Source organism: Heptranchias perlo, unplaced genomic scaffold (assembly GCF_035084215.1).
Source record: "Heptranchias perlo isolate sHepPer1 unplaced genomic scaffold, sHepPer1.hap1 HAP1_SCAFFOLD_237, whole genome shotgun sequence".
Lineage (NCBI taxonomy): Eukaryota > Metazoa > Chordata > Chondrichthyes > Hexanchiformes > Hexanchidae > Heptranchias > Heptranchias perlo.
In genome coordinates, this window is record NW_027139249.1 from 211,332 (window position 1) to 235,692 (window position 24,361).

Genomic DNA, 24,361 nt, shown 5'->3' on the forward strand with positions numbered 1-24,361 from the left:
ATTCTGAGGTTAAAGCACTTTGGCAGGGGAGTGTAGGGGGAGTTCCACTCTATCTAATCTGTGCTGTACCTGACGCTGGGAGTGTTTGATGGGACAGTGTAGAGGGAGCTTTACTCTGTATCTAACCCTGTACCTGACCCTGGGACTGTTTGATGGGACAGTGTAGAGGGAGCTTTACTCTGTATCTAACCCTGCACCTGCCCTGGGAGTGTTTGATGGGACAGTGTAGAGGCAGCTTTACTCTGTATCGAACCCTGTACCTGCCCTGGGAGTATTTGATGGGACAGTGTAGAGGGAGCTTTACTCTGTATCTAACCCTGTACCTGACCCTGGGAGTGTTTGATGGGACAGTGTAGAGGGAGCTTTACTCTGTATCTAACCCTGCACCTGCCCTGGGAGTGTTTGATGGGACAGTGTAGAGGCAGCTTTACTCTGTATCGAACCCTGTACCTGCCCTGGGAGTATTTGATGGGACAGTGTAGAGGGAGCTTTACTCTGTATCTAACCCTGTACCTGCCCTGGGATTGTTTGATGGGACAGTGTAGAGGGAGCTTTACTCTGTATCTAACACATGCTGTACCTGCCCTGGGAGTGTTTGATGGGACAGTGTAGAGGGAACTTTACTCTGTATCTAACCCTGTACCTGACCCTGGGAGTGTTTGATGGGACAGTGTAGAGGGAGCTTTACTCTGTATCTAACCCTGCACCTGCCCTGGGAGTGTTTGATGGGACAGTGTAGAGGCAGCTTTACTCTGTATCGAACCCTGTACCTGCCCTGGGAGTATTTGATGGGACAGTGTAGAGGGAGCTTTACTCTGTATCTAACCCTGTACCTGCCCTGGGATTGTTTGATGGGACAGTGTAGAGGGAGCTTTACTCTGTATCTAACACATGCTGTACCTGCCCTGGGAGTGTTTGATGGGACAGTGTAGAGGGAGCTTTACTCTCTATCTAATCCGTGCTGTAACTGCCCTGGGAGTGTTTTTTGGGATTATAATTTTGATTTCTGTTGTTTGTTTGATGAACAGGGAGATATGGGTGGGCCTCTGGTCTACTTGAATGAGGGTACCTGGGTGCAGGTTGGCATCGTCAGCTTTAGCGAGGGCTGTGGGGAAAATATTCGGCCCGGCGTCTACACAGCAGTCGCCCCCTTCCAGGAATGGATCAATGCGAGAGTCTCCGGGCTGCAGTTCATGGCTCCGACATTGGCGTTGCGGCTCTCACCGGAAGGTTGCATGAACAGTGTGCCAGGAGGCATCGGGGGGCTCCTACTCCGTGCGGGCAGCATCTTCTCCCTCCTCCTCTGCGGCATCTTGCTGAACGATTAGATGCCGGGCAGAACTGAAGGGGTGTGGGGTGAGGGAATAATCCGGGAGTAGAGGAAATTTAGCTGAATTTTATACGCAACGCCAAAAATCAAAAGCGATTCGCGAACCCGCGCTGAACCCGTTAAGGGGGGGATCGTGGTATGAAAACGCACGGAGCCAGAATGTCTGCAGTCTCCTCCAACCAGCGTTGTCCAGTAGGAAATGGCTAACCAGCCACGAGTGTAACCACGGGAACACCGTTTTTGGCCACAAACGCCCACTAATTTAATGCCTTACTCGCAACACGGGTGAATGTGCTTGGAGTGTGTAAATGTACTTCAAAGATCTACCGCGTCTCGGTGACCAAGGAAGGAAAGCAGACACAGCGATCAAAAAACACACTCGCTTTTCCACAAACACACAAAAGGGTTAAAATTCGCTCACATATGACTTGCGAGTGCAAGTATTGAGATCACAAGCCCAACAATAGTGTCTGTTTCCCATTTTCTATTCACTGATCGGAAATGCAATGAGCCACATCTGGATTCTCAAGTCACCACATGTGGCTCGTGGCTAATGTATTGGACAGCACTGCCTTTTCTGACCTTTGACCCTCGGGGCGTTTTACTACGTAAAGGCACTATAGAAATGCAAGTTGTTATTGTCGTTGTTTATTTAGACTTCGTAATCTCAAAGTGATAAAGCAGCAGAATAACTTTCCTGTCCTCGCTGCACATTGCACTCTCTTGACAGATTTTGCTTATATCAATAAATACGCTGATTGACTGTCCAATCTGCTTTGCTCCATTTGGCTCGTGTGAGACGCACCCTGTTAGAGCCCTGTGCACCTGGAGGACCCAAGGTTTGATTCCCTGGTCGGCACTGAATGTTCGCAGGAGTAGACCGGGTTCCTATGAATCGGGGTCAAAACACCTTCTTCAGAACTTATTTCTTGCACAGTCAAAAAGAGGTTCGGATAAAATGGCCTTTCGTAGACTTCCCAGTGCAAAGTTTGGACCTGGGTGTTACATCGAGTTACATCGAAACTACAGCACAGAAACAGGCCATTCGGCCCAACTGGTCTATGCCAGCATTTATGCTCCACACAAGCCTCCTCCCTCCCTACTTCAGCTCACCGTATCAGGATAACCTTCTATGCCTTTCTCCCCCATGTGCTTATCTAGCTTCTCCTTAAATGCATCTATGCTATTTGCCCTCAACTACTCCTTGTGGTAGCATGTTCCACATTCTTACCACTCTTTGGGTAAAGAAGTTTCTCCTGAATTGCCTATTGGATTTATTAGTGTCTATCTTATATTTATGACCTCAAGTGGAAACATTTTCTCCACATCTACCCAATCAAACCCTATCATTATCTTAAAGACCTTTAGCTGGTCACCCCTCAGTCTTCTCTTTTCCAGAGAAAAGAGCTCCAGCCTTTTCAGCCTTTCCCGATAAGGATATCCTCTCAGATCTGGTATCATCCTTGTGAATCTTTTTTGCACCCTCTCCAATGCCTCTACATCCTTTCTATAATATGGAGACCAGAACTGTGCACAAGTGTGGTGTAACCAAGATTGTGTACAAGTTTAACATAACTTCTTTACTTTTCAATTCTATCCCTCTAGAAATGAACCCCAGTGCTTGATTTGCCTTTTTTATGGCCTTATTAACCTGCGTCACTCGATTTGTGATTTCTGTATCTGTAACCTAGGTCCCTTTGCTCCTCGATCCCATTTAGACTCTTATTATCCAAGCATTATGTGGCCCCCTTATTCTTCCGACCAAAATCACACTTATCTATATTGAAATTCACTTGCCAATTACACGCCCATTCTGCTAGTTTATTAATGTCCTCTTGCATTTTGACACATTCTTCCTTTGTATTAACTACACCCCCCAATTTGGTGTCGTCCTCAAAATTTGAAATTGTACTTCCGATTCCCAAATCCAAATCATTAATGTAAAAAGATTTACTAGAATGGTTCCAGGGATGAGGGAATTCAGTTACGTCGATAGACTGGAGAAGCTGGGGTTGTTCTCCTAACAGCAGAACAACAGAAGGTTAAGAGGAGATTTGATAGAAGTGTTCAAAATCATGAAGGGTTTAGATAAAGTGAATAAAGAGAAACTGTTCCCATTGGCCAGAGGACATAGAATTAAAGTGATTGGCAAAAGAACCAAAGACGACATGAGGAAAAACTTTTTTACGCAGCGAGTAGTTATGATCTGGAATGCGCTGCCTGAAAGGGTGGTGGAAGCAGATTCAATCATGGCTTTCAAAAAGGAATTGGATAAATTTTTGAAGGGAAAAAATTTGCAGGGCTATAGGTAAAAAGCGGGGGATGGGGACTGAGACTAACTAGATTGCTCTTACGAAGAGCTGGCACATGCTCCATGGGCCGAATGGCCTCCTTCTGTGCTGTAACCATTCTATGATTCTATGAAATTATAAACAACAGTGGTCCCAGTACCGATCCTTGTGCAAAACCACTTCCCACCTTTTGCCAGTCTGAGTAGCTACCCTTAACCCCTATTCTCCCTTTTCTATTTTGTAGCCAGCTTGCTATCCATTCTGTCACCTGTCCCCTGACTCCACATGCTCTGATGTTAGCCATGAATCTACAATGCGGTACTTTATCAAAGGCCCTTTGAAAATCCAAATATATTACATCTACTACGTTACCCTTGTCTACTCTTCCTGGTATTTCTTCAAAGAATTCAATAAGGTTGGTCAAGCATGACTTTCCCTTCTGAAATCCATGCTGACTATTCTTTATTATATTTTTGTTCTCTAGATATCCTTCTATTGAGTAAATAGAACATCTTTGAGTGAAGATTCCTTTATCTTACCTATCACCGACGTTAAGCTTGCTGGTCTATAGTTCCCAAGACTTGTTCTATCTTCCTTTTCAAATATAGGAATTACATTAGCTGTCCACCAGTCCTCTGGCACTATTCTCTTTTCCAATGAACTTTTATATATATGTAATAGTGCCTCTGCTATCTCCTCCCTAACTTCTTTTAATAATCGCAGATGCAATCCACCTGGACCAGGGTTTTATCCTCCCTTGGTTTGATTAGTTTATCAATTATCTCCCCCAGTTCTTTCTAAAATGCTTTAATATCTTTTTCAACCTCTTCTTCCAATGCCCTGTCCACCTTGTTAGTCTCCCTGGTAAATACATTTTACAGGTAATGCATTTGGGGAGGGCAAACAAGGCAAGGGAGTACACAATAAATGGGAGGATACTGAGACGGGCAGAGGAACAAAGGGACCTTAGAGTGCATGTCCACAGATCCCTGAAGGTAGCAGGACAGGTAGATAAGGTGGTTAAAAAGGCATACGGGATACTTTCCTTCATTAGCCGAGGCATAGAATATGAGAGTAGGGAGGTTATCCTGGAACTTTATAAAACATTGGTTCGGCCACAGCTTGAGTACTGCATACAGTTCTGGTCACCACATTACAGGAAAGATGTGATTGCAGTAGAGAGGGTACAGAGGAGATTTATGAGGATGTTGCCAGGGCTGGAGAATTTTAGCTACGAGAAAAGATTGGATAGGCTGGGGTTGTTTTCTTTGGAACAAAGGAGGCTGAGGGGAGATTTAATTGAGGTATATAAAATCATGACGGGACTAGATAGAGTGGATAGGGAGGACCTATTTCCCTTAGCAGAGGGGTCAGTGACCAGGGGGCATAGATTTAAAGTAATTGGCAGAAGGATTAGAGGGGAGCTGAGGAGAAATGTTTTCACCCAGAGGGTGGTGGGAGTCTGGAACTCACTGCCTGAAAGGGTGGGAGAGGCAGAAACCCTCAACTCATTTAAAAACTATTTGGATGCGCACCTGAAGTGCTGTCACCTACAGGGCGACGGACCAAGTGCTGGAAAGTGGGATTAAGCTGGGTAGCTCTTTTTCAGCCGGCAGGGACATGATGGGCCAAATGGCCTCCTTCCGTGCCGTAACTTTCTATGATTCTAATATGGAATCAAAATAACTATTCAATATTTCTGCTATTTCACTGTCATTACTGTGAATTTATTCCTTCGTGGCCCTATCCTCATTCTGATTTTTCTTTTGTTATTTATGTGTCTGTAGAACACTTTACTATTTCTTTGTATATTCCTTGATAATTTAATCTTGTAGTTCCTCTTTGCTTTCCTAATTTTTTTAAAATTTATTTCCTGACCTCTTCCTATTCCCTTTTGTCATCCTTTCCTTTATTGTCTATGTACTTAGAGTATGCCTTTTTCTTTAGTTTCAGTTTTACCCGTGGTGTTTCATTAATGGCTAGTTTGTTCCTGCCTTTTAGAGGAATGTATGTCTCCTGAACTCTATCGCACCATTTTGAATATTATCTACTGCTATTCTATTTCTTTGTCTGTCAAACTTTTTTTTCCAGTTTACCTGCCCTAGTTCCACTCTCATTCCCTCACAATTATTTTTTTCCCAATCTATTATTTTGGTCTTTGTTTTACTTATGTCTTTTTCAATCATTGCTTTAAACCGTATTATGTTATGATCACTATTGCCTAGATGTTCCGCTATGTTTACTTCTGACGCAATATTCCTGCCCAACGGGAACCTGGGAGCTGGATAGTCCTCTAGATTTACATTAGGGAGGCAGAATAACTCGTTGCTTTAAATGCAGAAGCCATTTTGTGCACAGCAGGATCCCACAAACACCACCAATGAGACAAATGCCCCAGTTAATCCTACTTGTGGGTTGAGAGAGTAATATTGTCCCGGACACTGGGGAGAACTCCCCTGCTCTTCTTCCGATAGTATCCGTGGGACCTTTTACGTCCACCCGAGAGGGCAGTCAGGGCCCTCAGTTTAACATCTCATCCGAAGGGATGGTACCTCCGACACTGCAGCACTCCCTCTGTACTGGACTGGATTACAGTGTTGGACTGGATTAAGGGGTTCTTTATTCTTCCCCCCTCCCCTGCTCCTGCTTCCCCTCACCGCCCTGTGCTCCTGCTTACCCCGCGCTCCTGATTGCTCTCGTGTTCCTGCCACCCCCTGCTCCTGCCTCCCCTCCCTCTCTCCCTCTGCTCATCCTTGCCCTCCCTCTCTCCTCTCCCCCTGCCTCCCCTCCCTTGCTCCTGCCTCCCCTCCCTCTCTCCTGCCTCCTGCTCCTGCCTCCTCCCCACTCCTGCCTCCCCTCGCCCAGTTCCTGCCTCCTCCCCACTCCTCCCCTCTCCATTCTCCCCTCCCCTCCCCCAGCTCCTGCCTCCTCTCTCCTCTCACCCCTCCCCTGCTTCTGCCTCCTCTCCGCCCCATTCCTGCCTCCCCCCGCTCCTGCCTCCACTCTCCTGCTCCTGCCTCCCACTCCTCCCCTGCTCCTGCCTCTCACTCCTCCCTCTCTCCCCCTGGTCCGTCCTGCCTCCCCTCCCTCTCTCCCCTCGGTGCTGCCTCCCCTCCCTCTCTCCCCTCGGTGCTGCCTCCCCTCCCTCTCTCCCCTCGGTCCTCCCTCCCCTCCCTCTGCTCCTGCCTCCCCTCCCTCTGCTCCTGCCTCCCCTCCCTCTCTCCTGCCTCCCCCTGCTGCCACCCCTAGCTCCTGCGACCCCTACGCCCCCTCCATTCCTGCCTCCCTTCCCTCCCCCCCCCCCCGTACTCCTGATTACCCCAGACTTCACCCCTCCGGACTCTGTTCACCCATCCCCGCCCCCCAGAAGCCAGTCAGGAGTGTGATGGAACACTCTCCACTTGCCTGGATGAGTGCAGCTCCAACAACACTCAAGAAGCTCGACACCATCCAAGATAAAGCAGCCCGCTTGATTGGCACCCCATCCACCACCCTAAACATTCACTCCCTTCACCACCGGCACACTGTAGCTGCAGTGTGGACCATCCACAGGATGCACTGCAGCAACTCGCCAAGGCTTCTTCGACAGCACCTCCCAAACCCGCGACCTCTACCACCTAGAAGGACAAGGGCAGCAGGCGCATGGGAACATCACCTGCACGTTCCCCTCCAAGTCACACACCATCCCGACTTGGAAATATATCGCCGTTCCTTCATCGTCGCTGGGTCAAAATCCTGGAACTCCCTTCCTAACAGCACTGTGGGAGAACCTTCACCACACGCAGCGGTTCAAGAAGGCGGCTCACCACCACCTTCTCGAGGGGCAATTAGGGATGGGCAATAAATGCCGGCCTCACCAGCGACGCCCACATCCCATGAACGAATAACAAAAAAAAAATTCCCGGCCCGACTCTGCTCCCTCAGAACATTGCGCACGCGCCAGAATAGCGGTATACTGCCCTTGCGCCACAAGGATCGGATTCCCGCGCATGCGCGGCGAGGGTCGGAGACCCGTGTGTTGGCGCGTTCCCGGTCACGAGCCGCGGCTCCTTTTAAACGGCTCGTGGTTTTCCCGCTCTTTCTAACGGCTGCCGCGCGGCTCCTTTTAAACGGCTCGGGGTTTTCCCGCTCGGTTCATTTTTTACAAAGTGAAACGTCCCCGAGGAGAAAAATCTGAGACCCCCCGAGTGAGATGAGGAGACATCAGGAGAGGTGATAAAAAGAGAGAGAGGGGAGAGAGAGAGTGAGGGGAGAGAGAGAGGGGGGGAGAGTGAGAGAGAGGTGGAGAGAGGGGGAAAGGAGGAGAGAGTGAGAGGGAGGGAGGGGGAGAGAGGGAGGGAGAGAGGTGGAGAGAGGGATGAGGAGAGAGAGAGGGGGAGAGAGAAGGGGAGAGAGTGAGAGGGGAGAGAGGTAGAGAGAGTGGGAGAGAGAGGAGGGAGGGGAAGAGAGGAAGGGAGAGGGAGAGAGCAAGAGAGAGAGATGGGGAGAGAGAAAGGGAGGGAGAGAGGGGGAGAGAGAGGGAGAGCGGGAGGGGGAGAGAGGGAGTGAAAGAGATGGCAACCGAGAGAGAGGGGAGGGATGGAGAGAGTGGGGAGGGAGAGAGAGAGGGAGCGAGAGAGAGGCAGAGACAGAGGGGGAGAGAGAGGAGAGAGGGAAAGAGAGAGAGAGGGTGTGAGAGAGAGGAGAGGGAGAGCAGGGGAGAGAGAGAGACAGAGCGAGGAATAGAGAGAGGGGGGAGGGAGGGTGGGTGAGGGAGAGAGGAGGAGAGATAGAGAGACAGAGGGAGAGAGAGAGGGGGAGACATAGGAAAAGAGAGAGAGAGGGAAAGAGAGAGAGGGGAGAAAGAGAGGGAGGGGGAGGGGAGTGAGAGAGGGAGAAAGAGAGGAGAGTGAGGGTGAGAGAGACAGAGAGAGTGAGAGAGAGACGGGGAGAGAGGGAAAGAGAGAGAATGAGAGGGAGGGAGAGAGAGGAGGAGAGAGAGAGGAAGAGATAGAGGGAAAGAGAGAGGGGGGAGAGCGAGAGAGAGGGAGGGAAAGGGGAGAGCAAGAGGGAGGGAGAGAGAGAGAGAGTGAGGGAGGGAAAGGGGGAGAGCAAGAGGGTGGGAGAGACACAGAGAGAGGGGGACAGGGTGAGAGAGAGGGTGAGGGAGAGAGAGGGGAGGGAGGGGGAGAGACGGAGAGAGACAGGCTGAAAGAAAGGGAAAGAGCGGGAGAGAGAGGAAGGAAGGGAGAGAGACAGTGGGAGCAAGATGGGCTGAAAGAGAAGGAAAGAGGGGGTGAGTGGAAGGGAGGGAGAGAGACAGCGAGAGAGAGGATGGGAGGGAGAGAGAGGGAAGGGGAGGAGAGAGAGGGAGACAGGAAGAGAGAGAGGGAGAGAGAGATAGAGGGAGAGAGAGCAAGGGTGGAGGAGAGAGAGAGAGGGAGGGAGGCAGTAGGGGCGAGAGACAGAAGGAGGGAGAGAGATGGAGGGGGAGAGAAGGAGAGGGAGGGAGAGAGGGAAGGAGGCGGAGAGGGAGGGAGGGAGGGAATTCCAGAACTTAGGGCCCACGCGGCTGAAGGCACAACCGCCATTGTTGAGGCGAAGGGAGCAGGGGATTGGCAAGAGGCCCGAATTGGAGGAGCGCAGAGATCTTGGAGGGTTGTGGGGCTGGAGGAGGTTACAGAGATAGGGAGGGGGCGAGAGCAATCGAGGGATTTGAACATGAGGATGGAGAATTTTAAAATCGAGGCGTTCCCAGTCTGGGAATCAGTGTCGGTCAGCGAGCACAGGGAGGGGGTGATGGCTGAATGGGACTTGGTGCAAGTTAGGATACGAGGCAGCAGATGAGCTGATGGTTACGGAGGGTCGAAGGTGAGAATACAGCCAGGAAAAGATTGGAATAGTAAGATAGTAAAAACGTCCCAAGGCATTTCACAGGAGCATAATCTGTCACCGAGCCACGTAAGGAGATATTAGTGCAGGTAACTAAAACCTCAGTCAAAGAGGTGGGTTTTAAGGGCTGTCTTAAAGGAGGAGAGAGAGGCAGAGAGGTTTAAGGAGGGAATTCCAGAGCTTTCATGTGCCTGACCTGAGCCATTAGGGAGAAACCCCTCTCCAGGGACCGCAACTAAGCAGACTTGGTATAACTTTTTTCAGGTGTGTATAGAGCGGCCGACACAGAAACTGAAGTATCATCATTCAATGAAAACAGGCACATCTCTCACTTCCTTTACTGCGTCAGGTGCCTCACAAGTGTGATTTTCTCCAAGTTATAGTATCACTGATTTTTATCTGGTTTTGCTCCTCTTACGTGCTGCTCCCCCGAGTCCCCTGTCTACATTCCACGGGAACAAAAAGAGCTTGATTTAAGCGTCAGGATTGAGAGGGAACTCGGCGTTGACAGTATGAGGCTCTCACTCGGTCTGATAGCGACGATCTTCGTGAGCTGTAAGTGTTTGATTTTCCCCCCAGGGACAGGACGAGGAGTTTGGTGTTCTTCCCTCCATATTTTCTTCAGGAGAGGAGGGAGAGAGAGGGGAGGAGGTCCACAACCATAAGAGATAGGAGCAGGAGTAGGCCATTTGGCCCCTCGAGCCTGCTCCGCCATTCAAGGAGATCGTGGCTGATCTGATTTTTACCTCAACTCCACTTTCCTGGCCTTTCCCCATATCCTTTGACTCTCTTGCTGATCAAAAATTAGTCTAACTCAGCCTTGAATGTATTCAATGACTCAGCCTCCACAGCTTTTTGGGGTAAAGAATTCCAAAGATTCCCGACCCTCTGGGAGAAGAAATTCCTCCTCATTTCCGTCTTAAACGGGCAACCCCTTATTCTGAGACTATGTCCCCTAGTTTTAGGTTCCCCCAAGAGGGGTAACATCCTCTCAGCATCGACCCTATCGAGTCCCCTCTGAATCTTATATGTTTCAATAAGGTCTCCTCTCATTCTTCTAAACTCCAATGAGTATAGACTCAACCTGTTCAATCTTTCCTCATAAGACAACCCTTCCATACCCGGAATCAACCTAGTGAACCTTCTCTGATCTGCCTCCAATGCAAGTATGTCCTTCCTTAAATAAGGGCACCAGTACGCAGTACTCCAGGTGTGGTCTCACCAGCACCCTGTACAGTTGTAGCACGACTTCCCTGCTTTTATACTCCATCCCCCTAGAAATAAAGGCCAATATTCCATTTGCCTTCCGGATTACCTGCTGCACCTGTATGTTGACTTTTTGTGTTTCATGTACGAGGACACCCAGATCCCTCTGTACCGCAGCATTTTGTAGTATTTCTCCATTCAAATAATATTTTGCTTTTTTATTTTTCCTCCCAAAGTTGATGACCTCACATTTTCCCACATTACATTCCACCTGCCAAATTTTGCCCATTCACTTAACCTGTCAATATCCCTTTGCAGACACTTTGGGCCCGATATTAGGAGGGAGGTAGGTTGGCAGCAGGGGGTCGACTGGGCGCGTGGGTAATGCACCCAGTGAAATCGGGGAGCTCCGCACGCGATCGCAGCCTAATTGAAGGCACTTACGCGTACTTCCGGGTTTCCCGTTCCAGACCTGCGCAGCGGGCGCACTGCGCACCCACATCACAGGCTGTCAGCAGGAGGAGCCCTATTTAAAGGGGCAGACCTCCAAAGTTCCTCCTGCAACAAACAACCAAATTGGCAGCATGGAGCAGCCCAGAGGCAACGCTGCTCCTAGGTTCTCAGACTCCTCACTCCAGGTGCTGCTCGATGGGGTCAGGAGGAGGAGGGAAACGTTTTTCCCAGCGGACAGGAGGAAGTGGCCTGCCTCTGCCATCAAGAATGTCTGACTCGAGGTGGCAGAGGAGGTCAGCAGCAGCAGTAACATCTCCCGAACCTGGGTCCAGTGCGGGAAGCGCTTTAATGACCTAAATAGGTCAGCCAAAATGAGTATATTTACGCATCCTCCCACACTCCGTCTTCCACATCACCTCCACCACCACATAACTCCTTCTGCACTGCCACCACAATGCTCTCGCATCACTCCTCACATCCACTCAACCATCATCCTCACCTTACCTGCACTTACTCACCGCCCCAGTTCCCATTCGAACACTACCACACAACCCAATCCTCATACAATCTCATGGCTATGTCTCACATGCACCCTCCCATGCATCTCCCTCACGGTCACCTCCACCCACACCAATGCATGCAGCGGGTCACTATGCAACCATCACTCAATCACGCCTCTCTGTGTTTGGCCTTGATAGGAGAAGAGATGCCAGAAGGCCCAGGAGAGGGATGATGGTATAAGGGGACATGGAAGTGGGGACGCCACTCAAAGCGCTTCCATGTCTCACCCGTTGCCTCCCTCTCAACCAGTACCCGCAATGCTGCCTCCTCTCCAGGTGGTCGAGTCTGCCCCTGCACAGGTGTAGGTGGAGCAGCCTGTGGGGGGATCCTCACGGGCACCGAAACCCAGAGGGTGTCCGCGCAAAGCATCTAATCGGTCAGGGCATGAACAAGAGCAACCTGCCACGACCTCTGCTCCAACCACAGGGGAAGCACCACGTAGGAGTAGTAGGAAGCATAAGCCATAGTTTTTGTGAGCACAAAGGGGATGCACAAGGGTGTTTGATGATTTGTCATGTTTTTTATTTATATTTGTTTTCTTTCACATTCACAATAAATCTTATTGTTATCACCTTGCCCATTCTTGACTGGCTTGTGCAATAAGTGGGCAAGGAAACCTCCTGCTGATTACCACCTACCGTCCTCCCTCAGCTGATGAATCAGTCCTCCTCCATGTTGAGCACCACTTGGAGGAAGCACTGAGGATAGCAACGGCACAGAATGTACTCTGGGTGGGGGACTTCAATGTCCATCACCAAGAGTGGCTTGGTAGCACCACAACTGACTGAGCTGGCCGAGTCCTGAAGGACATAGCTGCCAGACTGGGCCTGCGGCAGGTGGTGAGAGAACCGACACGAGGGAAAAACCTACTTGACCTCGTCCTCACCAATCTACCTGTCGCAAATGCATCTGTCCATGATGGTATTGGTAGGTGTTACCACCGCACAGTCCTCGTGGAGACAAAGTCCCGTCTTCGCACTGAGGATATAATCCAACGTGTTGTGTGGCACTACCACCATGCTAAATGGGATAGATTCAGAACAGATCTAGCAGCTCAAAACTGGGCATCCATGAGGCGCTGTGGGCCACCAGCAGCAGCAGAATTGTATTCCAGCACAATCTGTAACCTCATGGCCCGGCATATTCCTCACTCGACCATTACCAACAAGCCAGGGGATCAACCCTGGTTCAATGAGGAGTGTAGAAGAGCATGCTGGGAGCAGCACCAGGCGTACCTAAAAACGAGGTGCCAACCTGGTGAAGCTACAACACAGGACTACATGCATGCTAAACAGCGGAAGCAACAAGCTATAGACAGAGCTAAGCGATTCCACAAGCAACGGATCAGATCAAAGCTCTGCAGTCCTGCCACATCCAGTCATGAATGGTGGTGGACAATTAAACAACTAACGGGAGGAGGAGGCTCTGCAAACATCCCCATCCTCAATGATGGCGGAGTCCAGAACGTGAGTGCAAAAGACAAGGCTGAAGCATTTGCAACCATCTTCAGCCGGAAGTGCCGAGTGGATGATCCATCTCGGCCTCATCCCGATATCCCCACCATCACAGAAGCCAGTCTTCAGCCAATTCAATTCACTCCATGTGATATCAAGAAACGGCTGAGTGCACTGGATACAGCAAAGGCTATGGGCCCCGATAATATCCTAGCTGTAGTGCTGAAGACTTGTGCTCCAGAACTAGCTGCGCCTCTAGCCAAGCTGTTCCAGTACAGCTACAACACTGGCATCCACTCGACAATGTGGAAAATTGCCCAGGTATGTCCTGTCCACAAAAAGCAGGACAAATCCAATCCGGCCAATTACCGCCCAATCAGTCTACTCTCAAGCATCAGCAAAGTGATGGAAGGTGTCGTCGACAGTGCTATCAAGCGGCACTTACTCACCAATAACCTGTTCACCGATGCTCAGTTTGGGTTCCGCCAGGATCACTCAGCTCCAGACCTCATTACAGCCTTGGTCCAAACATTGACAAAAGAGCTGAATTCCAGAGGTGAGGTGAGAGTGACTGCCCTTAACATCAAGGCCGCATTTGACCGAGTGTGGCACCAAGGAGCCCGAGTAAAATTGAAGTCAATGGGAAAACTCTTCAGTGGCTGGAGTCATACCTGGCTCAAAGGAAGATGGAAGTTGGAGGCCAATCATCTCAGCCCTATGACATTGCTGCAGGTGTTCCTCAGGGCAGTGTTCTAGGCCCAAACATTGCTTCATCAATGACCTTCCCTCCAACATAAGGTCAGAAATGGGGATGTTCGCTGATGATTGCACAGTGTTCAGTTCCATTCGCAACCCCTCAGATAATGAAGCAGTCCGAGCCCGCATGCAGCAAGAACTGGACAACATCCAGGCTTGGGCTGATAAGTGGCAAGTAACATTGGCGCCAGACAAGTGCCAGGCAATGACCATCTCCAACAAGAGAGAGTCTAACCACCTCCCCTTGACATTCAACGGCATTACCATCACCGAATCCCCCACCATCAACATCCTGGGGGTCACCATTGACCAGAAACTTAACTGGACCAGCCATATAAATACTGTGGCTACAAGAGCAGGTCAGAGGCTGGGTATTCTGTGGCAAGTGACTCACCTCCTGACTCCCCAAAGCCTTTCCACCATCTACAAGGCACAAGTCAGGAGTGTGATGGAATACTCTCCACTTGCCTGGATGAGTGCAGCTCCAACAACACTCAAGAAGCTCGACACTATCCAGAACAAAGCAGCCCGCTTGATTGGCACCCCATCCACCACCCTAAACATTTACATCCTTCACCACCGGCGCACCGTGGCTGCAGTGTGTACCATCCACAGGATGCACTGCAGCAACTCGCCAAGGCTTCTTCGACAGCGCCTCCCAAACCCGCGACCTCTACCACCTAGAAGGACAAGAGCAGCAGGCACATGGGAACAACACCACATGCACGTTCCCCTCCAAGTCACACACATCCTGACTTGGAAATATATCAGCCATTCCTTCATCGTCGCTGGGTCAAAATCCTGGAACTCCCCTCCTAACAGCACTGTGGGAGAACCTTCACCACACGGACTGCAGCTGTTCAAGAAGGCGGCTCACCACCACCTTCTCAAGGGCAATTATGGATGGGCAATAAATGTTGGCCTCGCCAGCGACGCCCACATCCCATGAACGAATAAAAAAAAAAGTCCCTTTCACGAGGTTCACCATGAACACGCACACTTGATGCCACCCATTTGGTCATTCTACTATTTTGTGCAGGGGGCGGGGGAGGGGGCTGGTGTGGCCGCTCCTCTGTCCAGGTGATGAGGACTGGACTCTTCACACTGTCTGATATTAGGAGAACCGTTCACATATCAGTGATTCCCTGGCCTCACGAGCAGCCAGGTGAGCCATTGTTCTGCCCATGGGTTGCTTCTCCTCCTCGGCCTCCTCCTCCTCCTCAATATGGGTGGCAGATGTGGATGGGGCCTCCTCCAGCGGCACCTCTCTGTTGTGCCATGTTGACTATAATGCGTCCCACTCTGTGTGGCGCGTATTGAAGCACTCCCCCAGAACGATTAAGGCACCTGAAGCGCATCTTGAGCAGCCCAATAGCCTGCTCAATTGTAGACCTGGTAGCGATGTGGCTGTCATTATATCGACGCTGTGGCTCGGTGGTGGGGTTCGTCAGAGGTGTCATAAGCCACATGTGCAGGGGGTATCCCTTGTCCCCGAGGAGCCAGCCCTTGCAGGTGTTGAGTGCGTGGAAGAGGGGCGGGACGTTGGACTCCCTGAGGATGAAGGAATCGTGGCAGCTGCCAGGGTATCTGGCGCACACGTGAAGGAATCTCTTGCGGTGCTCACAGATGAGCTGAGTGTTCATGGAGTGATAGCCCTTCCTGTTGATGAACAGTCCTGGCTTGTGTGGAGGTGCTCATATTGCTATATGGGCGCAATCGATTACACCCTGCACCCGTGCGAAGCCAGCCACAGCGTGGAATCCCACTGCCCTCTTCATCTGGCTGAGGTCATCCATGGGGAAGTTGATATAGTGTGAGGCCCTGCAGAACAAGCCGTCAGAGACCTGCCTTATGCACTTGTGTGCAGACGACTGAGAGAGCCCGGCGATGTCCCCGGTGGCACTCTGGAAGGACCCGGAGGCGAAGAAGTTGAGGACAGTGGTGACTTTGACAGCGACGGGTAAGAAGATGCTGCTTGGTCCATCCGGAAGCAGCTTGTCATTAAGGAGGCTGCAGATGTCCGCGACTACCTGACGACTGACTCTGAGCCTCCGTATGCACTGCTCCTCAGAGAGGTCCAGGAAGCTGAGCCTTGGATTGTAGACCCTGTGGCGAGGGTAGTGCCTTCTGCGACGCATCTCTCTCTGCGGTTGCACTCCCTCCTGCTGTGCAGGTGGATGGGTCACAGCCCTGTGTTGTGGAGCTCCACGTGTCTGAGGTGGACGGTGTGGCCGGCGAGGCTGATGATGCTGTTCATCCTCCGAGGAGGTCATGACTGCAGCTATGGCAGCCCCCATCCGGAGGATGTATGTTTGAGGGGATCCGCAAGATAGGTAAATGTGTCTGCACACTGGGGTTGAGGTTCCAAGTTGGTGAATTTTAGTGTTAGGAGGAGGATGGTGCAGGCCAACTTTGTCCAAAGTGACAGAGTGGTCTCCTGCAATGAGTGAGGGTCTCCCCCCACCACCACCTGTCAAATGGACCTTTGCAGCTCCCACAGGCTGGTGGCTGCAACACGTCTGTTTCAACTGGGAGTGTTTCCCCCAGTACGGAAACACGCTCAGTTGACCTGAAAATCCCACCCCTCCTAAAATATCCCCCCAATCAGGTCTGCAAACAATCTGAACTATGTAATTAATTGGTTTAAGTGGGATCCCGCTGGCTTTAATTGCCGGTGGGAGCCCCAGATGCGGGGGTTGCGCGCGCATCTAAGCGCGTCATTGGGGAACCCGGAAGTGGGCGGGTTGGAGCCGGGCTCCAGACCCGCCCCAGGAATCCTGAATTTTCGGAGCTCCCCCCGCCACGAACGCACCCGCTCAGCCATCCGAAAATCGACCCCTTTGTGTCCTTGCAACTTTTCCACCTATTCTTGTACCATCAGCAAATTTGACCACTATACACTCTGTTCCTTCATCTAAGTTATTGATATATATTGTAAATAGTTGAGGCCCCAGCACTGAGCCCTACGGCACCCCACTAGTTACAGATTGCCATTTTGACAATGACCCTTTTATCCCAATTCTTTGTTTTCTATTAGTTAGCCAATCCTCTATCCATGCCAGTATATTACCCCCAACACCTTGAGCTCTTGTGCAGTATCCTTTTATGTGGCACCTTATCGAATGCCTTTTGGAAATCCAAATATACTGCATCCATTGGTTCCCCTTTATCCACCCTGCCTGTTACTTCCTCAAAAAAAATTTGTCAGACACGATTTTCCCTTCATAAATCCATGTTGACTCTCTTTGATTGTATTATGAGTCTCCAAATGTCCTGCTACTACTTCCTTTATAATGGATTCTAGCATTTTCCCAATGACAGATGATAGGCTAACTGGTCTATAGTTACCTGCTTTCTGTCTCACTCCCTTCTTGAATAGGGGTGTTACGTTTGTGGTTTTCCAATCCGCTGGGACCTTTCCAGAATCTAGTGAATTCTGGAAGATTACAACCAATGCATCCACTATCTCCGTAGCCATTTCGTTTAAGACCCTCGGATGCAAGCCATCAGGTCCAGGGGACTTGTCAGCCTTTAGACCCGTTAGTTTACCCAGTAATTTTTCTCTAGTGATAGTGATTGTTTTTCGTTTCTCCCTCCCCTTTGCCCCTTGATTATCTACTATTATTGGTATGTTATTAGTGTCTTCTACTGTGAAGACAGATACAAATATCTGTTCAATTCCTCTGCCATTTCCTTGTTTTCCATTATTATTTCCCCAGTCTCATCCTCTAAGGGACCATTGTTTACTTTAGCTACCCTCTTCCTTTTTATATACTTGTAGAAGCTTTTACTGTCAGTTTTTATATTTCTTGCTAGTTTACTCTCATCATTTATTTTCTCCCTCTTTATTATTCTTTTAGTCATCCTGGTTTTTAACGTTTTCTCAATCTTCGGGCTTACCAGTAATCTTTGCCATGTTGTATGCTTTTTCTTTTAACCTGATACCATCCTTTACTTCCTTAGTTAGCCATGGTTGGTTCACCCTTTTTGTGGAGTCTTTCCTCCTCACAGGGATATATTTTTGTTGCTAGCCATAAAATATCTTTTTAAATGTTTGCCACTGCTTATCCACCATCATGACATCTAATCTGTTTACCCTGTCCACTTTGCCAATTCCACCCTTTTCCCAATCTATCACCATTCAGATAATAACCTGCCTTTCTGTTTTTACAATCAAAGTGGATAACCTCACATTTATCCACATTATACTGCATCTGCCATGTTCTTGCCCACTCACCTAACTTGTCTAAATCACATTGGAGCCTCTTTGCATCCTCCTCACAGCTCACATTCCACCCCAGCTTTGTGTCGTCTGCAAACTTGGAAATGTTACATTTAGTTCCCTCATCCGAATCATTGATATATATTGTGAATAGCTGGGGCCCAAGCACTGATCCCTGCGGTACCCCATTAGTCACTGCCTGCCACCTGGAAAAAGCCCGTTTATTCCTACTCTCCATTTCCTGTCTGTTAGCCAATTTTCAATCCATGCCAGTATATTCCCCCCAATCCCATGTGCTTTAATTTTGCACACTAACCTCTTGTGTGGGACCTTATCAAAAGCCTTCTGAAAATCCAAATTCACCATATCCACTGGTTCTCCCCTATCTATTCTACTAGTTACATCCTCAAAAAACTCCAGTAGATTTGGTAAGCATGATTTCCCTTTCATAAACCCATGCTGACTTTGTCCAATCCCATTAATGCCTTCCAAGTGTTCTGTTATTACATCTTTTATAATAGACTCTAGCATTTTCCCCACTACTGATATTAGGCTAACTGGTCTGTAATTCCCTGTTTTCTCTCTCCCTCCTTTTTTAAATAGTGACGTTACATTTGCCTCCTCCAATCTGTAGGAACTGTTCCAGAGTCTATAGAATTTTGGAAGATGATCACCAATGCATCCACTATTTCCAGGGCCACTTCCTTTAGTACTCTGGGATGTAGATTATCAGGCCTTGGGGATTTGTCAGCCTTTAGCCCCATTAATTTCCCTAGCACTATTTTTTTTTACTAATACTGGTTTCCTTCAGTTCCTCCCTCTCACTAGACCCTTGGTTCCCTAACATTTCTGGCAGGTTATTTGTGTCCTCCTTTGTGAAGACAGAATCAAAGTATGTGTTTAATTGTTCTGCCATTTCTTTGTTCCCCATTATAATTTCCCCCATTTCTGACTTTAAGGGACCTACATTTGTCTTCACTAATCTTTTTCTCTTGACATATTTGTAGAAGCTTTTACAGTCAGTTTTTATGTTCCCTGTTAGTTTACTCTCATATTCTACTTTGCCCCTCTTAATCAATCTCTTTGTCCTCCTTTGCTGAATTCTGAACTGCTCCCAATCCTCAGGCTTGCCTCTTTTTCTGGCAATTTTATATGTCTCCTCTTTGGATCTAATACTATCCCTAATTTCTTTTGTAAGCCACGATTGAGCCACCTTTCCTGTTTTATTTTTGCGCCAGACAGGAATGAATAATTGTTGTAATCCCTGCACACGTTCTTTAAATATTAGCCATTGCCTATCCACCATCATCACTTTCCTGTACTACTTCCTTGTCTTTTCTCTTTAGCAATCTAAACTTCGCCCCACTTGAACCCTCCCCGCTTCTATTTAGTTTAAAGCTTTCTCTACCACCCTAGTTATTCGGTTTGCCAGAACACTGGTCCCAGCATGGTTCAGGTGAAGTCCGTCGCAACACAACAGCTCCCTCTTTCCCCAGTACTGGTGCCAGTGCCCCATGAATCGAAACCTACTTCTCCCACACCAATCTTTGAGCCACGCATTCATCTCTCTGATCTGATTTACCCTGTGCCAATTTGCTCGTGGCTCAGGTAATAATCCGGAGATTATTACCTTTGTGGTTCTGCTTTTTAAATTAGTCCTTAGCTGCTCAAACTCCCTCTTACCTCTTTCTTAGTCCTACCTATGTCATTGGTACTTATGTGGACTACGACAACTGGATCCTCCCCCTCCCACTCCAAGTTCCCCTCCAGCCCTGAGGAGATGTCCTTAACCCTAGCACCAGGTAGGCAACACAGCCTTCGAGACTCTTGCTCTTGGCTGCAGAGAACAGTATCTATCCCTCTAACTATACTGTCGCCTACTACGACCACATCCCTTTTTACTCCCCCCACTTGAATGGCCCCCTGAACCACGGTGCCGTGGCCAGTTTGCTCATCTTCCCTGCAGTCCCTGCACTCGTCCACAAGGGCTGCAAGAACCTCGTATCTATTGGACAAATGCAGAGGCTGAGGCTCCTGCAATGCTACCTTCTGGATCCCCATACCTGCCTCACTCGCAGTCACACCCTCCTGTCCTTGACCATGTGCCAATTCTACAGTATTTAGTCTAAAGGGTGTGACTGCCTCCTGGATCATAATGTCCAGGTAACTTTCCCCCTCCCTGATGCACTGCAATGTCTGCAGCTCGGGCTCCAGCTCCTCAATTCAGAGCCGAAGTTCCTCGAGCTGCAGACACTTACCACAGATGTAGTCGTCCTGGACAAAACTGTCCAGTAGCTGCCACATACTGCAGCTGCAACACATCTCCTGCCCTGTCATGACTATTTGATTTATTTAATTGATTACTACAATGCCAATCAAATTATTTTTAGGTTGAGCCAAGTACTGGCCTTGTTTAATTTATTAAATTAAGTTTAGTTTTTTTTAAATTAGTTTTATGCTATAAGTTACTTGGCCCACAGTCCTAAGAAAGAAGAAAATAGAAGAGATACCACCAATCGCCTAGCTGCATTACCTGCGACGTCACACTGCAGTTTTGTTTTGTTGTTGCTGTGACCCGCTCTCGGTACGCTCCTCTCCGCTCTGCTGACTAATCAAATGCACCTCACCCCTTCCTGCACCGAATCCCCTCACTCACCAAATCCCCAATTATAGACTCTGTCGGAACCAGACTCCCTCGATAGCTGCTACTTTGTGCTCCCTTACTCCGTCCGAGGAGATGGGAGATGGTGAAAGAACGTAGGAACAAAAGTAGGCCATTCAGCCCCTTGAGCCTATTCTGCCATTCAATGAGATCATGGCTGATCTGTAGACCTTTTGACTAATTTTTGTACCTGACTACTACATTTTAGTGATCTGTGTACATGGACCCTTAAATCTCTTTGGACCTCCACTGTCCCTAGCTTTTCACCATTTAAAAAAACACTCAGATCCGAAATGGATGACCTCACACTTACCTGCGTCGAAATCCATCTGCTTCAGTTTTGCCCACTCACTTAATCTATCACTGTCTCTTTGTAATTTTATGCTCACGTCTGCACTACTTACAATGCCACCAATCTTTGTTGTGGAGATGCCGGTGATGGACTGGGGTTGACAATTGTAAACAATTTTACAACACCAAGTTATAGTCCAACAATTTTATTTGAAATTCACAAGCTTTCAGAGGCTTCCTCCTTCCTCAGGTGAATGTTGTGGAAATGAAATCCTCGAACCCTTCGCATTTATAAATCACAGAACAATACCTGGTGATTACAGATAGTCTTTCCAACTGCCCGTTGCCAAGGCAATCACAGTGTGCAGACAGAGAGGTGTTACCTACAAGGCCACCGAATATACAAACACCCAAAAAAAAAACAGAGAGAGAGAGGCAGCAAATGACCCGTTATATTAAAAACAGATAACATTTGTTACGCCATGTTCTCCGCAGCCTTCAACATGTCATCAATGACGACGAGCACCTCGCTATGGCCATCCCCACACCTCCACTACTCGCCTTTAAACAGCCACCCAACCTCAAACAGACCATCGTTCGCAGCAAATTACCCAGCTTTCAGAAGAACAGCGTCCACGACACCACAGAACCCTGCCACGGTAACCTCTGCAAGACATGCCAGATCATCGACACAGATACCACCATCACACGAGAGAACACCATCCACCAGGTGCATGGTTCATACTCCTGTGACTCGGCCAACGTTGTCTACCTCATACGTTGCAGGAAAGGATGCCCCGGAGCATGGTACATTGGCGAGACCATGCAGACGCTGCGACAACGGATGAACGGACACCGCGCAACAATCGCCAGACAGGAGGGTTCCCTCCCAGTCGGGGAACACTTCAGCAGTCAAGGACATTCAGCCACCGACCTTCGGGTAAGCATACTCCAAGGCGGCCTTTGAGACACACGACAATGCAAAATCGTCGAGCAGAAATTGATAGCCAAGTTCCGCACCCATGAGGACGGCCTCAACCGGGATCTTGGGTTCATGTCACGCTACACGTAACCCCACCAGCGAACAAATGTTATCTGTTTTTAATATAACGGGTCATTTGCTGTCTTTCTCTTCCTTCCGGATGTTTCTATGTTTCTGCCTCTCTCTCTCTTTTTTTTTTGGGTGTTTGTATATTCGGTGGCCTTGTAGGTAACACCTCTCTGTGATTTCCTTGGCAACGGGCAGTTGGAAAGACTATCTGTAATCACCAGGTATTGTTCTGTGATTTATAAATGCTAAGGGTTCGAGGATTTCATTTCCACAACATTCACCTGAGGAAGGAGGAAGCCTCCGAAAGCTTGTGAATTTCAAATAAAATTGTTGGACTATAACTTGGCGTTGTAAAATTGTTTACAATAACCAATCTTTGTGTCATCAGCAAACTTGGATATATGGCTTTCTATTGTGTTATCTAAGTCATTAATAAATATGGAGAATAGTTGAGGCCCCAGCACAGACCCTTGTGGGGCACCGCTCGTCACTTCTTTCCAATTCGAGTACATACCCATTATCCCCACTCTCAGTCTTCTAACCAATCTCTTAACCAGATCAATAATTTGCCTTCAATTCTGTGAGCCTTAATTTTAGCTAACAGTCTCTTATGTGGAACCTTATCGAACGCTTTCTGGAAGTCCATGTAAACTACATCCATAAACATTCCCCTGTCTGCTACTTTAGTTACTGCCTCAAAAAAAAATTAATTAGGTTCGTTAGACTTGGTCTAACCTTTACAAATCCATGTTGTCGTCTCTCTAATCAGCTCAAATATCTCTAAGTGTTCAGTCACGCTGTTCTTAATTATAGATTCCAATAACTTCCCCACAACAGATGTTGGACTAACAGGTCTGTAATTTCCTGGTTTCTCTCTCACACCTTTCTTAAATAACAGAGTTACATTTGCAATTTTCCATTCTAAAGGGATAATTCCTGAATCAAGAGAGCTTTGGAAGATTATGGCTAAAGCATCTGCAATTTCCTCATCTACTTCCTTTAAAACCCTGGTATGGAAACCATCAGGTCCTGGGGATTTGTCAGTCTTTAGTGCCATTATATTTTCTAATACTGTTTTCTTGCTTAAGTTAACTTTATTGAGTTCCTGTCCTTGAGTCGTTATTAGTTTCCCTGGAATGTCAGTTATATTATCTTCTTACTCTATGGTGAGTTACTTCGAAACTACAGCACAGAAACAGGCCACTCAGCCTAACTGGTCAATGCTGGCATTTATGCTCCACACGAGCCTCCTCCCTCCCTATTTCATCTCCCCTATGAGCATACCCTTCTATTCCTTTCTCCCCCATGTGCTTATCTAACTTCCTCATAAATGTATCTATGCTATTTGCCTTAACTGTACCTTGTGGTAGCGTGTTCAACATTCTTACCACTCATTGGGTAAAGACGTTTCTCCCTATTGGATTTGTTAGCGACTGTTTTATATCCATGACCTCTAGTTTTGGACTCCCCCACAAGTGGAAACATTTTCTCCATGTCAACCCTATCAAACTCTTTCATTATCTTAAAGACCTCAATCAGGTCACCCCTCAGTCTTCACTTTTCTGGAGAAAAGAGCCCCAGCCTGTTCAGCCTTTCCAGATAAGGATATCCTCTCAGTTCTGGTATCATCCTTGTGAATCTTTTTTGCTCCCTCTCCAATGCCTCCATATCATTTCTATAGAATGCAGACCAGAACTGTACCATTTCCTTATTTTCGTTTGCAATATTACCTGCATCTGTTTTTAAAGGGCCCACATTATCCTTTTTGTTCCTGATATAATTTTTATCTTACTCTTGATATCCCTTGCAAGTTTCTTTTTGTATTTCCTTTTTGCCGTTCTTACTATCTTTTTTTTAATCTTCCTTTGCTGATCTTTATATCTCTCCCAGTCCCAGAATCTACACTATTCTTTGCTCTTTCCTTTAGTTTTATGTTATCTCTCACCTCTTTTGTCGACCATAGCTGTTTTATTTGGTTGGTAGCGCTCTTGCCCCTTAGGGGTATATGCTGGTCCTAAATTAAGTTAAATTCTTTTTTGAACACCTCCCATTGTTCATCTGTAGTTTTACTCGAGAACAGTTTTGAGTAGTTTGCTGTCGTCAGTCTCTGTCTCATCCCGTTAAAGTTAACCTTACCAAAATCTAGAATCATAGTAACACTGTTAAGTTTCTCCTTTCCAAACCTAACATTCAATTCGATCATATTATGATTA

General features: G+C 48.2%; 1 protein-coding gene and 1 pseudogene across 1 annotated transcript in view; both read left to right on the forward strand.

The window, feature by feature from the left end:
* The window catches only part of LOC137310262 (serine protease 33-like), a 41,278-nt gene extending 39,950 nt beyond the window's left edge, over positions 1 to 1,328 (forward strand). The window contains exon 6 of the mRNA XM_067978160.1: positions 1,029 to 1,328. Within this exon, the coding sequence (XP_067834261.1) occupies positions 1,029 to 1,328 (300 nt within the window). The remainder of the gene's footprint in view (positions 1 to 1,028) is intronic.
* LOC137310264 (serine protease 27-like) overlaps positions 1,329 to 24,361 on the forward strand; it is a 40,696-nt pseudogene continuing 17,663 nt past the window's right edge.